The 15738-nt window shown below is 39.8% G+C and overlaps 1 protein-coding gene across 1 annotated transcript in view; it reads left to right on the forward strand.

Annotated features, from left to right (window-relative positions):
• Positions 1–15335, forward strand: part of tgfbr1b (transforming growth factor, beta receptor 1 b) — an 85144-nt gene extending 69809 nt beyond the window's left edge. Inside the window, exon 9 of the mRNA XM_012854879.3 lies at positions 6659–15335. Coding sequence (XP_012710333.1) covers positions 6659–6784 — 126 coding nt within the window. The 3' untranslated portion in view covers positions 6785–15335. The remainder of the gene's footprint in view (positions 1–6658) is intronic.
• Positions 15336–15738: the final 403 nt, after the last annotated feature.

Here is a 15738-nt window from a genome sequence, read left to right on the forward strand (position 1 = left end):
AATTTGGGTATTCCAATAGAAACAACGGTTAACATATTCTAATTAGTGTTGCGCCGATGCCATTTTTTGGCCCCGATACCGACACCCGATACCTGGCTGTGCAGTATCGGCCGATACCGATACCATACCGATACCATTACTTTGAAATGTATGTGTTTGTATATATGAAGAACTGCATACTACTTGGATGCAAAATAATTGCTATCATGGCTTTGTCAAGCTGCTACCTTATTAAAGCAGGAAAAAAGACTAATACAAAGTGAATCCAGTAGAACTACTGAGTGTCGGGAGAGAGAATGCTGCATTCAAGTGACATACAAACATCAAAATGGTATCTGTGACCTATTTGGTGGTACTTGCCGATACCGATACCACCATTTTAACGCGGTATTGCGCCCCGGCCGATACTGGTATCGGTATCGGTGCAACTCTAATTCTAATAAGTGTTTCCACCACAGGGGAAAATGACAAGCGTCACATTTAATAATCCAAATCTGAAAGTATTCAGTTTACACCAGTAACCGGTGAGGAACATTTGGTTTCGCTTCATCTGTTATTTCAGCAGCCTGTTTCTACCAGAGCAGACTGCGCATGTTGACCAGCTCAGCTTTGACAGTCTGTTTCAGAGGCACTTTGACCTTCCTCAGTTTCCCAGAGAAATCTTGCTGAATGGCCTGAGGTGAAATTCCTTTAGGAAAACTTTTCAACTAATATAGAAGCTCAGGTCATGATTTATCCTCGCAAAGGATCAAAATCAGACAGAGGATTAAAGGCTGTCTGCACACTAAGGTATCTTAGTTTCCCCATGCTTTCTCTGTTCACTATCATGTAGCTTTTGTTAGCTTTAAGCTTGGATAATTTCATTGCACGTCACTTTGGTTTTCTGTTAGCAGACGACAAAGAAAAAAGTACCTTCAGGTCCTTTTTTCCCCTTCTTCTGTTCTGTTTAGCTGCACCTCTAATTCTAACACAAGCGCCAAGCCTTTCCCTGCACACGGAATTTGTTTTCATCTTTGCTTTTGCAAGTAAACAAAGGAATGTCTCGGTCAATCCATGCATCAGACATGATGAGATCTGCTCATGTTGAAACAGTGAATCACAATGAATAAGATTCATCCAGACAGGCAGACCAGTTTAGCAAGCTGGAATGGGAAAGGACCTTAACTTGTCACCTTGAAGCTGTCTGCTAAATCAAGCTCTTTTCTAACACCACGTACCACTTTTCTAACAGCATTAGACAGTTCTGTTCCGCTGAATGAATAGAAAGAGAAAAATAAGCAGTGACTAAAATAGGTCATCAGCTGAGTGATCTGAAATGTGAGTATACAGTGCAGAAGTATTCATACCCCTTGAACTTTTTTTCTCTTTTAATTTTTTCATGATATACCTGCAAACATCAATGTATGAGATTCAGGTTTTATGTGATACACCAGCTCAAAGTAGTGTTTAACTGGGTAGTAAATAATGAATGACGTTAAACATTTATTACAGAACCAAAACTGATGTGTATTTATGCATTCAGCTTCTTGTAAGGTAATAGAATCCAGTGCAAAAAAAAACTTCCTTTAGAAGTCACCTACATTGTAAATTAAAGTCAAGCAAAAGCATACAACCATTTCCAAGTAAAACATGCCGTATTCTTAGTATAACACACTGGTGCATTCATAATTGACACATGCTACATTGTAACCTCCTGACAACCCCAAAAACATTAGCAGACTGTAAGCAATCCTCAATGGCGGTCATTATTAACTGAACCTGAAGCCCAGGAGATACACAATGCACAGATAGGTGTAAACACACATTCCCATCATACTGCAAGCTGTCAGTCTGTCAGCTGCCATGCTGCTGCTGTTCTCCCACGTTCGCATTTTTCGATGAGTTGGAAGTTTTGAAAAAGGACTTCCCTTTGTGTACATGTGGTTTATTTTTGCAACTATATGCCTGGTATTCTAGCATGTTTAGATGTTCGTTGGGGCCTGGTGCAGTTGGTACGTCACGATTATGAATATTCTGACGTGATTTGAGTGACAGCAAATTATTTGAGTCGGCAAGGATACCAAGATGTCAGGACCCTTGAAAAGCACAGAATGAATAATAAAATCCCTTTTTACTGTATATAGGTGCGTGTTGGTACAAAATTACTAGTGATAATACTTCAAGTTTGCCATTATATAATGGATAACAAAGAAGATTTCCAAAGTCTACCTTTGGGTCATTTAATCTGGGTATAAAAGGCACTGATCTGTAAAAACCTCAGATTTATGATATAGAATAATAATGAACACCAAGGAAAACAACAAACATGTCAAATAGAAAGTTGTAGAGAAGTTCAAAGCAGGGTTGGGTCATTAAAAAAATTCCCAACCTTGGGGCATCTCCCAGATCTCTGTCCCATCCGTCTGTCCCCTTTCTTGCTATGCTTGGTAAAAGATGATGAGGGGGTGGGTGACTCTCACCAGCGGTCATTGTGGCAAGAGGCCAGTGCGACACAGGGGAACTATCATCTGAAAATGAAGAGTATGTCAAAAGTGCAAACTCACAAATCTATTGACAGGGGAGCTTTTAGTGGTGCACTGCACAGATCTGACCTTTTATAGAAGAATAGCAACTTTTAAAAGAAAGCCATAAAATGTTGTTAGTAGAGACATCATCGCAAAGACATACAGCTGTACTTGTACCAAAAGTTAGTTGTCCAAAAAATTTACCCAGCCCCAAATACAAAAACACGGCCCACATTTCAGATTTTTTTTTCATAATTTTTTTTTAAATTGATCATTTTATTTTTACTTTACAGCTATCCACTACCTTTATGTTGGTCTGTCACACAAAATCCTAATAAAAATCATTTAAGTTTGTGGCTGCATCGATACAAAATGTAGAAAAGTTAAAGGGGTATGAAAATGTTTGCTTTGTGCCACCTCACCATTTGAGGAGCAAATTTATATAATCTATTAGCAGAATGGTTACCCAAGTAAATCCCTGAAAACCTGAAAAGCCACATAATAAGTAGATTTGAACTATGTCTGATTTATAATGCAGTATAACTCTGAAAACCGTGTGTGTGTGTGTGTGTGTGTGTGTGTGTGTGTGTGTGTGTGTGTGTGTGTGTTTAATCTGGCTGATGGATGGAAGTGTGGAATGTGTCTGCTGTATTAATGAGGACTAGAAAGTTCACAGATGTACTATCTTCGCAGTAGACAGTCTGAGGCACAGACACAATGACTCATAAATACCAGCTGCTGTTTACAGCCTCACCACCGCAGACAGCAAGCAATTGGTCTGAAAGCTGAACCAGTTTCGAACAAATATTTGTAATGTCTAGGCTGATGGAGTCTCTGCACTGGAGCTGAGCTTTTTTTTTTTCAATAGAAATTCAACCAAACTGTTTTGTGGAAAATAACAGCAGTTATTTGTTAGCTATTGTTGAACTCTACTGAGAAATGTCCACAGAACATAACTAAGGAGCAGTAATCATTTGTTGCACCAAAAACCTGTGGCAAAATATATCATTCACTTTGTTGATGGCATTGATTTTGCGACCATTCCAAGCTAAATTGAAATACAAAAGCGTTTAATGTCAAAGTGCTCCAGTAACAGCTACATTGTAAATCAAAGTAACAAATGTAGTACGCATAAAAAGAGCAAAAGGAAGAAAAAAATCTGGACCCACATAATAGCCCCATTTACACTACCCTTGTTAAACCGACCCATGCCGAGCTCGGTCCGAGCTTGGATCAGTTAACCAAGCCGAGCTTGGTTCTGACGACCGTTTACACCTCACGCTATCTCGGTTCCTTGGTTTCTTTGCCTCCTTGTGACGATCTGCGGTACTACTGCTCTCGCTTGAAGGAGGAAATCAAGCAAATAACGGGTGTTATTTGAATGTTACGGGTGGCGCCCGTAACATTCAGGAAGTTATGTTTGGTTATTTTTCGTTGTTTGCGGAGAGTCAGGCGAAGACTGCAACATCTGGTGAATTAACTTGACAGACTCGGCTTTTGGGAAGTGGATAAGACAAACGAACGTCTAATAAGGATTTACAGACGCAGGAAACAACGACAGCCGCTGAGGTTCATCACACCGCTAAGCAGAATAATCACTGGAAATCGTGTCACGGTAGGGAAGCTAGTATTTTTATGAATGTCTGAAATGTCAGCTGGCTGCAAGGAGATGACGCTGTCTGCTCATGCACTCTTTGTTATTAGAGAACCGGGCCGGAAAAAACGGAGACGGACCCACCCCTGGAACTGGGCTTCATTTAGCGCGGTCCGGTTGTGTCTGGCTCGGTTCAGTTCAGTTTGCGTTCAATTTACCCTCGACAGTTATCTCAGTTACCAAGCTCGGACTGGTCTCGGCATGGTTAAAAAGGGGTAGTGTAAACGGGGTATGGCATCTGTGTGGAAGTAAGGTCACATGTCCATTTGATAGTGATGATGATTTAGCACATGTTTTAGTGTTCCTTCTTTAAAGGAGAACCAAATCCTGGATTAAAGGAACAAATATTCATCCTCTTTACTTTTCTAGGCCATCTATAGGCCCCATTCAGGCCTTATCCGTCTACAGCAACCAGAAAGCTGTTGGCACGGCACTTCAGAAGGGATTAGGGGTGGCTTTCCTCAGGCCACCTTCAGAGCTTCTCTGGGACCAATATTCATTTCTTCAATACATTTGAATTTACTTGTAGTCACAATTTAGTCGTATTATGTTAATTTAGTGTAAAAGGTTCAGCATAAGACCTTTTATTGTACAGAATCCATTCAGTAAATGATTTTTTTTTTTATTAAAAACTTAATTTATTTCAATAAATTAATTCCCTTGGTGATTAATTCAACATAGACTTGTGTTTTCAAGCCTTTATCTCTAAGTTTTTAGGTTTTTCTGCTTACAATAAAGGAAAACAGCAACACTAATAACACTTTTGGGCTTGATGAAAATGATGTTTAAAGGAGATGACAACAAGTTTAACTCCTCCAAGCCAGTAGGTGGCGCTTTCATGCTCACCCACTCTTGTTACAACCTTCAACTGTACTCTTTGCCAGCAAGCTGCCAGGTAGCATTAGCAAACTTAACTTTCCAGAAGAAAAGTGGCAACCTCCGTGTGGTCTCTGAGCCCTTTTGCCTCTTTAAGTCAGCACCAACGCTTGACCGATGTCCACCCTTGTTTTACTTCTTTTTTGGTCCGCTTGAATGTGAGAAATGTAACACAGAGAGGAAGCCATTGATCAGCGGTATCACAGGGCTACTAGGATCTGGCAACAACTGAGCTCCATGTCACATAACTTTAACCTAATATTCCTATTGGTGCAGAATCCTTTCTTGTCAGCGCTGGCATCATAACCAGAAGTAAATATTTATATAGTTTGGACTCATCAAACTTTATAAAACAGTTCTTTATACACTACATATTTATTTTTCAGTAAAATTAATCGTTTTACTCAGACCCACCAAAATTAATCATTTTTATGAAAACATCATAGCTATAAACTTTATAACCTGCTTAGAGGTTATTTTCAAACTGTACTTACACAGGAGCCTAATTGGAATATGTATTCTGATTTCTTGAATATTACTGTATGTGTATATTTATGGGAATTATATACCTCATTGTAGTTGTTTGGAGTTTATCTTGTTAAAATTTTTTTGTCATGTCCCATTCATTGACATGAATGTTCATTATGTGCATGACAAAAAATAAAGTCAACCAAGCTTAACACTGTCGGTCACCCTTATCTACATTGGCTTCAGAGCCTGAATTTTTTCCATCATAAAACACACTGAAGAACCACTAACATGACTCCCAAGGATCTACCAGGATAGTGCCTGGTTCAAAACTATATGTCACATTCAGCATTGTTCAAATCTGGCACATTAGTCTGTAAGTAAAGCATTTAAGCGCCTTTCAGAGACAGAACAGTCACAAAGCACTGTACAGAAAACCAATAAAACAATTAAAATAAATTGATAAAAAAAATAGGATAAAATGACAATAAAGTCACAATTAAAATAAAAATTCAGCAAAAGGCCTGTTTAAAATTTTTAACTGATTCTTAAGGGGTCACAGAGTCCATATTATAAAGTTGTTTTTCATCTGGCCCTTAAAAGCTAAAGTAAAGTAATAGCTGGAGTCTTCTTTATGGTACTTTAGTTTTTATTTAATCGAGTTGGATGTTACAATTAACACATTGTAAAACGAGAAAGATGCAACCTTCCAGTTGGGTGTCATCGGTTCACCTCCTCTGCCATGTGAACATTCACTGATGTTAAAAACAGCTGCTCATTGCCAGGTAGTCGTTTCTTTGTGTTAACAGAAGATCTCTGAAAGGCTAAATCATTTATTTCTCTCATCAGGCTTATTATTCCTGGAGTACAGTGCTCCATAAAAATGCAGCTTCTGTCAATTTGAACTGTTAATTAGAAATGTACCCTCACGGATCACTTAGATACACCTGTTCAGTGGATTGGGAAGAGAAATAGCAAATCAGCCAGTCACATTGCAGCAGCTCAATGTAAGCTTATAGAATCAAAGAGCTCAAAGTGTTGCTTCACTTTGACATTCTTTGTTGTGTGTCAGGCACAGGTGACTACAAACAAAGCAAGGGAAGCTCATGTTACCAGTGGGAGGAGTTGCTGATGTCTGTCTTTATCTTCTGTGCAGGCTTTGCGGGTGATGGCTAAGATCATGAGGGAGTGTTGGTATGCCAACGGCGCAGCTCGACTTACCGCTCTCCGGATCAAGAAAACGTTGTCTCAGCTCAGCCAACAGGAGGGAATCAAAATGTAGACCCAACCCCCAAACACACACACATATACACCTGTGACTGGGATCCATATCATTAGCATTACACCCTCTGTGTTATCATGAGTCTATCTGATCGCCCTCAACCTTTGTTCTGAAGGGAAGTTAAAGACATTTTCTGTCCTGTTTCTGATTTCATTCACCAACGGAGGAATCTGGTATCATGCTTGTGTGCTGCACTGATGTCTGGATGGATCTATCTGATGAAGGATGTTTGTGCCTGAAGGGGATGGTGGAGGTGTTTAAGGAAGCCTCTTGTCATTGATATTTTTTAACATCATCTCTGCATCAACTCCCTCTTTTTGTAAGTATCCTTGTAAACAACCAGTCTCTGAGCAGAACATTGTTCTTCAGTAGGGCTGCAAGTTTTTATGATGAAATCCTGTTTTTAGGATAAGACCCTTTCAATTTTGTGAGCAGCATTAACTGTCCTTTTTTTGCAAAATTTATCTTGTGTTAGGTCTTTGCTAGAACAACTTCAGGTGATCAACCTGTAAGGAGCGTGACAGCTGGGCCACAGATGAAATACACCCTCTGACCAACAAAAAAAAAAAGAGAGAGAGATGAAATTTAGCTTTGATCACAGCATCAATTTACTGACTAGACGGGAACAACATGTAGCTTTGAAACATCAAAACAGCACTGTCTGTACTGGTGGAGGAAATGAGTAGGAAGACTTCATGAGCAGATTCTGAAACAGAGGAATATCATGTAGCCTCAGGATGTCTTCCATCAAGGTTTATACGGAAGGAAAAGCTGCTCATTTAGAGAGGCTTCAGTCAATTAAAAGTAACCAATTGGATCAGATTCAGTTTTTATCTATTCATTTAATACATTTCAACCAGAAATGCATCAACTAACAGCATGTGCTGTGATACGTTTCCTTTCATTTGAATGAAAATCCTAATATTACATGAAAGTTATGGATGCATGCTTTGGATTTTTCCATCAAAAAACCTCCTGCACATTTTCTCTTTTATGTCTCATAGCCTTAACAGAAGAAAAATCTGAATATGCAGGTCAGGCCTAAAATCTGTATCTGCCTGGAACAGAGATGTAAAACATATTAACCATGGCATTTCAATTGTTTACTTTTAAATCACTGCTGCACCTTATACTGTAATTTAATTTTACTGCAATTTACAAGTTGTATGCAACGAAATTTCGTTCTGTACGCACTCTGTGCATACAAAATGACAAATAAAGTTGTCTAAGTCAGTACAATAGAGGCTGTGGCTGTCAGAGGGCCGTAGGACAACATGGACAGATCCTGGAATGGGATCTTCTCCAGCTCTATGGTGATGTCACTGTAGGTTTTCATCTCGCAGCCTAAGCATTTAGGCTTAGAAAGCACTGCTACCATTTCCATGTTTGAAAACTAGACATGGGCTAGCAGGAGAGTCTCACTACCCTGAGTGAAATTGCCATGATTTCAGTCCAACACAGAAAATGTATAACATGAACTGATTTAATTTAAAACAGAAAAGCTAGTTTTTCCTCCGGGTGCTAATATTAGCTAATATATTGGTTTTAAGAACATAATACTGCCTGTTCCATTTATTTATACTCATTTTAAAAATAATATTAGCTTTATAAGGCATTTTCAGCTACTGTTCAGCAAAAGAACAACAATACAATTTAAAAATAGGTAAACACATAAAAACTAAAGGAAAGACCAATGTTGAAACAATTTAGTTTAGGCATTGCATCAGGCTGCATAAGATAAGGTGAACAAGTGGGCCTTTAGCTTGGCTTTAAATATCTCCAAAGAACAAGTGCCTAATATCTAAAGGGAGATTGTTCCACAGAGATGGGGCACGAAAGGAAAAATCACGCTCCCCTACTGCTTTCCTTTGAGCCTTAGGAACTGTTAAAATAATTTTTTATTTGATGCATAGACATAAGCAATAATAAGCAATAAATATGTGCTTAAAGGGGACTTATCCACTTGTAACTTTGGCTTTCCTCAGCTTAGACTACAAAATTGCTCCGGAAAATAAAAACGGCGGATTTGTGAGACTGGCAAGCTGGAAGTCCGTGACCTTGTTTAGCAGCCCCATAGCAGCATAAACTTAATTTACGTTGGTGATTAGTTCAAAAACCATAAATGAATACTGAGCAGCTTGAAAAATACAACCCAAAAACAATAAAAATACTACATTTAACTTTTCTGCACTACTAGAGACAAAGTATATGACAAAATCTATTTACCAGCTAAAAAAGTGGATTTTACATGATATGTCCCTTTCAATTTAGTTGTAGTGTTCAAATGCCCAGATTGTTGACTGTTTTTGCCATTATAGAGTCCCACAAACAAGACAAGCTGTTGTTAACTGGTTAGTTAGTTGAGCTATCTGATCAGGTAGCCTGCTTAAACGCTGCTTAAAGACATGCTAACTCTCCTTTAGTTTCCACACCATGACCATTAGTGTTTTCCATAACCAGAAATGTTTCCAATTAGCCACATTTGTCTTTCTTCCAAATATTAGCAAATTGCAGTAGCCTCCTTACAGACAGCTGGCCAGCAGTGCACAGCAACATGTGAAGGAGACTGAGGCCCGCATCTGCCCAATCTGGTACTTTCCCTAGCATCTCATTGAAAGGACTTGGAACCCTAGGAATGCTATGACGGAAAGTGTTTGAAACCGTAACTTTTTTAAACTTTGGTATCCTTTAATGCTAGTAACCGGCCCGTGCCTACCGAGAAAGCCCTCATGTTGCAGTTGATAGCTCGCCCTGTGGCGTTGCTGTTGTGACAGGCTGATACGAAGGTTTGCTGTTTCTGAGCTGCAGATAGTTTTCTGCTGCCAGGATTCCAACAGTGATGATGCTTGCAGCCCTACTGTAGATCTTTATTTCATTAGATGGGGACCTGGGGTCTCATCAGTTGGCCACCTCAACCTCTTCATCTGTGCAACATGTTTATCAGGGAGTCAAACAGCTAATTTTAATTTATTGTGTCATTTTGTTTTTGGATTTTCTTTCTGGTGGCACGGGGCTTTTTTTTTTTTTGCTAAACTAAACCAGACATGGTGACCTCATTCATCTTTGGTGAACATGCTGCAACATATGCAATATACAGTAGATAAATATGTCTATTTTCTATACTCTGCTCTGCTAAACCATAAACGGCAAGACCAACAACAATCAGCTGCCACCATGCCTTCCAAACCAGCTGTTACCAGAAAGTGCCAGTGCTTTAAAACCCAACTCCTCTCATGTCGGCTGCTGTGGCATGCTTGTTCTCTGTGCGCATGTGTGTGGGTCTGCGTGTGCCTGTTGAACTGACAGCGAGCTTCTACTATGCACACCCCAGATGTAGGGACGGGTAGCAAAAGGAAACGCATACAGCACACAAAACATGGCAGCATCCACAAACCCGGCCGACGCTCTGGTGCCATTTTATTAGATACTCCCCCTTCTTCCCGGTTCACTCGACCACCTCAGCAACAGCTCATCCTCCAGCTCCTCCTCTTAGAGTGCTGCTCTTCAGCGCCTTGCTGCAATTGGAAACACCCGGCCACTAAGCGTGGACGTGGCATTCAGAAAGACTTGTGAGCATTTACTTGTGTTTCTCTAGAAGTAAGTTGTGTTGGCTTCACATTTCAGTTCCTTCAACCTGGAGACCTTTTCTTAACAAAAAAGCAGTGAGGTACATTCAGTCAAAGCAACCTGATATTTACTAAGCCATAGGTTTTCCAGGTGTTTATCATTACTTCTCATTTTTGTTGCATGGTGTTTTTCTACCAGAATGTACATTTGCGATATATAGAAGAAAAAAAAATTGTTACTTCAGCTGAGCAAGCCTTAAGGGACCAACGCAAAAGAGTCAGTTTCTGCTCTTATAATCTTTTTTGTTGTTGTTTTTAAGAAAGAAAAACTCTATATATAATTGATTACTATAATAAAGGTAGTGTTGTTCTATGTAAAAGACAGAAGATGTATATGTAGCACCTGATTTAAGAATTAGTTCCAGCCTTTTGTTTGCCTCTGACCAACATTGCCATACAGATAAACTGATGTCATCTGATGCCTTTCATCAGAAGCACTTGGCTTTAATACCCAGCTCCGAAGCAAGTCTACAATCGGGACCAGAAAGCGATCAGCTATTCAACTATTTCCATCTGCCAGATTGTAATTTGCACAACCAAACCAGTCTCTTGATTGTTCAGCAAAAAGTGCACTTCAGTCCCACTGTGCAGTTTACCTGTATGGCAGTTTGGTTATTCATGAGTGTATGTCCCTCTCCATTATCGTTTTCCTTGATACATAATGTATTGATGTGCTGCTACTTAATTGTCCACCCACCTCTCTGAGTGGACTTGTGAGCTGTGGTTTGATGTAAATATTATCGTCTTGCCTGATCTTATCATATTTGTGCCATGTTGCTCGATCCACCCGACCATCATCCTCCTGACGCTAGCTGTCTGTAAAAGCACGGGAAGCAACCCCACTGAGGCGGCACGTCCCAATCTGGAGTCCTCGTCTTTGCCTGGAGGTGTTCATTGGTTTGGCAGCGGCTCTGGCATTTGCTTACAGTGGTCAGCAGCAGCTTCTGTGGGCTGAAGTTAAAAATTCTGGCTTCGGTTTATTGGCTCGCAGACAAAACTCAGTGTGGCACTCTGTGAGTCAGTTTTCTTGGGTTTAAGCCACAATTATAAGGGGGGGGGGGGGGGGTTGGGGGGGGATTTAGGGACATATTATAGTAAGGGTATTTTTTGTAGAAAAACTTCCTTTCAAAACCATTGTAGCACCTGATAATAGCACATGTTAAAGATTAAAACCTGCTATTTGTTCAAGAAGAGAAAAGCTGTTGGCAGCTTTATTTACTTTATTTTACTGTTCATGCCCCGGTACCCTAGCCCATCAGCTATATTATTGGAAATAGTTCCCTATGTTACTGTCCTACCTTTTAGCTCTAACATTGAAAACAAGACACGGAATGGGTCTTATTTCCCACCAAACAGGTTCCTGTGCTATACTGGTGCTAGCAACATACAGCTGGTTCTGTTTTTGCTGAGAAAGAACCAGACTTTTGTTCAGTTCTTTCAGTTCTTCTAACATCTATCCAGGAGTCCTTGTCAATGCTGGTGGTTCGCACTTGAGCAACCAGCAGTTGACAGACACGTCAAGACAAAAACAAATCTGGAAAAAAAGGTTTTAGTGATGTAATGATGTGGGCCTTTGGCTGCTGGAACCAAACAACCTCTTATGCTGTGTTTTATAGAACCAGTGGGGAACTGGTTCTGGCCCTAGCCTTGTGTAGCTCTAGGTTCCACATGGGCAGGAAACTCCTCAAAGTCTCATGTAGAAGTTGTACAAATGAAGTTCATATTGTAATTATAACACCATTATTCTTGATACAAACTTTGGAGAGTAATGTCCTCCTCATACTTTGGTAAAGCAATAGATATCCAACTCGTCCCCCCACCCACCTCCCAATGCAATTTAATGAGTCATCCTTGTGAACAAAGGGTTCTTGATTACATAGAAAATAGTCCACAGTGGCAGATGTGGCATGTTCAGTCTTGTAAATAGCTTGTGCAATGAACAGAAGAGAAAACAATATTCCAATATTTGAAAAAAGTAAAATGGAGCTCGCTCCTACAGTCAAAACCGGGGGCAAGACCCAATATACTGCAAAAAAGTTTAATGTCTATATAACTGCTTAAAGTACTTTTGCAGACTGAACCTTAATGAGAAAGACCAACTCCAAACATTTATCTTTCGGATTGATCTGGCTTCAGAGGTCAGTAATTGGAATAGAAGACAATGTCAGAGTATCCCTTTAAGAAGCCATGGCTTCCCCTGCTGGGCTGTTGGGAGGGTCTGAGGCTCTACTTCATGTTTATTTCATTGCAACGTCATTCTCTGGGAGATTAGCAACAACAACAAGCTCAACTCAACCACACCTCTGGTATGCCTCTACTATGACAACGTTAATTTTGTCTTAAAGTCACCAGCAGCCTTGTAACTTTTTTTTCTCCAAAACCCAAGATGACTTAAATGTAAAAAAAAAAGGGTAAAGAGAGAGCTGTTTTTGTCAAGCTTTTTGTTGTCTTTCTACAGAATCTTTCTGTCCTGTATTCCTTATTGCCTTTCTAGCTTGTCATTCCATCTTCTTGAATTGACTCAACATTTGCCAGCTTCAAAAGGCCACGCCTTACTGCAGCCCTGCCTTCACTTGCTTTGCTTTTCTAAACTAATGCAATGTGGAGGGTGTCTAAGTAGCTTGTATTTTACCTGCTGTAGATAACTTTCAATAACCAAGGTTTGGAAAAAGAGAGGTTTGGACTGTCCTAGTAAGGGAACGCCAGTAAGGCCCCAGACCAGTACAGATTTCTGCTCTCCTTTACAGAAGTTTGTACAAATGCAATTTCACAAAGCTTTAAACCAGAGCCCACGGATCAAAAAAAAAAAAAAAACTAAGTGGAAATGTGACCCTAATTTACAATTTTATAAAGCAGCATTTAAAATACACTAGTATGGCTTTTTTTTTTTCAAATTAGTCATTTAAAGAGGGTAAAAGTCCCCTTTGGTGTGAAAGATGCTCTGGAGAGTTTTTATGGCCATGAGTACCCTGACCTCTGTCTCTTCATCCTACCTAAGGTCATAAATCTACTGCAGGTGAGATGCTAACTACTCCTCACCGTTCCACAAAACTCAACTTCAGAGGATCTGAACTATCCTTTTAAGGTTTAAAAATAGTTTCTGTTTAGAACAGTGTGATTGACAGGGTTTATTTGGTGGGTCTCTTTCCACAGGAGATGTGATGGAAGTTGATTTGATCAAAGTTTCATTTTTGCATCAGATCGTTGAAAACATATTTGGCATATCTGCAGTGTGACTGATGTCACCATTGCTACCTCCATTTTGATACAACGTTTTAGCCTTTAGGCTGGAGACTCAGTGATTTGGTTGGGCTGAAGTCCTCTTTACCTCTTGGATGGGACAGTCACAACATGACTGGAATATTGACCTGTTCCATGCATTTGTGTGGTACTTTTAAGGGGATTTAGATCAGTTTGTCATAAATTAGCAAATGCTGTAGCCTTATTTTTCCCTGAATCCCAATCTGTTTCTCTTTGTAGCTCTGATGAAATGGTTTATTACCACCCACTCTGCAGTTTCATATATGAAATAATTTGCTGTTTTATTAAAAAGTAAAATGTTTGTGTTTTTTTTCCATCTGGCAGATTCTGAATGAGACCAACATTGTTGAATTAACCATCACACAATAGTTGTATATTTAGTGTGTAAAATTGAAAATCTCTGACCAGAACATGGCAGCAAAGTGCATCTAGTACAATCCTTGGTTTGTGTGGAATATGCATCAACAGGCATTAGTGGGGAACGTACAGACATACAGAACGCAGTTTCCCTTTGCTTTCTAGACTGCTCTGAGGCTCTGAGCAGAGAGGCAACATGAACTATGCTAGCGTCTCCTCAGCTTCAAACCACACAGTGACGACTTCCCGCTGTCATGAATGTATCAACCTTCTCAAAATGAACAAACACGACTTGTGAATCTCTGCAGTCTGCAGCACGAGTCTCTTTTATGCAAACTGGGCGAGTCAGGTCTCACTGAATCTCACAGATGAAAAGCCTGTCTAGTCTAGCAACATCCACACACTGTGACTCAGGCCGTGTCAGGGCCAGGGATTGTCTCGTTCTACCCTTGTGGCTGCCGTTAGAGGGCCAGGGGTCAGTGAAGGGCTCAGGCTCAGTGGGGCTGCAGTTAGGCCTGTGTGGTACCAGGCATAGGTGAAAGCTTTATCATCTTTTATTTGGTGCCTCAGTTTGACAAAACGTGTTTGACCTTTCACCTGGAAAGACAGGGTTACATGTGATTGTGTGAGTGCATTGCCTGCTTTATAGATGACATCAAAAAGCTGATAAATATCTGAAAAGGATTCAGTAATCAACATACTGAAAAGGTCAATTAATGAAAAAGAAAATACCTCCAATTAAAGACCAATGTGTTTTACCTCACTGTATATATTCTTGATTTGTTTACTCCAAGTTTGCAACTACTCTCTCTTTTTGTTTCTATGAAATGCTTAATGTTCTTTTTAATAGTACTTTCTGTCTGATGGCATTGTATTGTGTCTGTATTGTGCCCAAACAGTATACACTTCCTCCACGCTCTGTATATGACCTGTTGTTCTGCGTGAGCTGTACAGTCAAAGTGCTTTACAAATGTTGAACCCTCCTTTCTGAGCTCTGAGTACAGCAGCCAGGTTTCCTCTGTTCTCATGTTTAATGAAGAAAAAGAAAAGAAAGAAGAGTTGAAGTGCAGGTGAAGGAGGGTAGAGGTGATGGAATGGACTGATGAAGCAGAAACCCCTCAGCAACTGTCAAAGCCTCCTCACTTCAGAACCCCCTTGGATTTTTCAACGTATTAGCTAGTCTTTTTTTATATAGCGTGTACAGATGAACCAGAGATCATCATAGGAACTAGAGGATTGACAATTATGTTTATTTCTAACATAGCTGCAGTAAAAAAAATTGTGTGAATAAAGAAAGTTTCATTAAACCGCCCGTCTTTGACCAATTTATTTGTTAGGAGGTCAGGGTGTTGAGCCTCAGCAGATTTGTTTTCTTCCTGGACATTTTCAGATCGAGAGACTAAACAATTCTGCTGTCCAGTCCCATCCTTGACCTGTAAAAGCCAGTGCTTCCCTGGTTGCACAAAAATGTTTGCTAGGATTGCAGACAGCTAGAAAAAAAGTTTGAGCTGTTTAGCTGGGAAAATATTTGGAAATACTCCAAACTACAGTGAACCTTACGCAAATTCACTGGAAATTTTAGGCAATTCAAACACGCTTTGTCATTGCAAACAAAGTATTACCACCCCTTAACTTTTATTCCAGTTCAAATACACAAAGTAGCAAATATTGGTAAAGTCAAAACATGTTTTCAAGCTTTTTTGTATTTTC

Source organism: Fundulus heteroclitus, chromosome 21 (assembly GCF_011125445.2).
Source record: "Fundulus heteroclitus isolate FHET01 chromosome 21, MU-UCD_Fhet_4.1, whole genome shotgun sequence".
Taxonomy (NCBI): Eukaryota; Metazoa; Chordata; class Actinopteri; order Cyprinodontiformes; family Fundulidae; genus Fundulus; species Fundulus heteroclitus.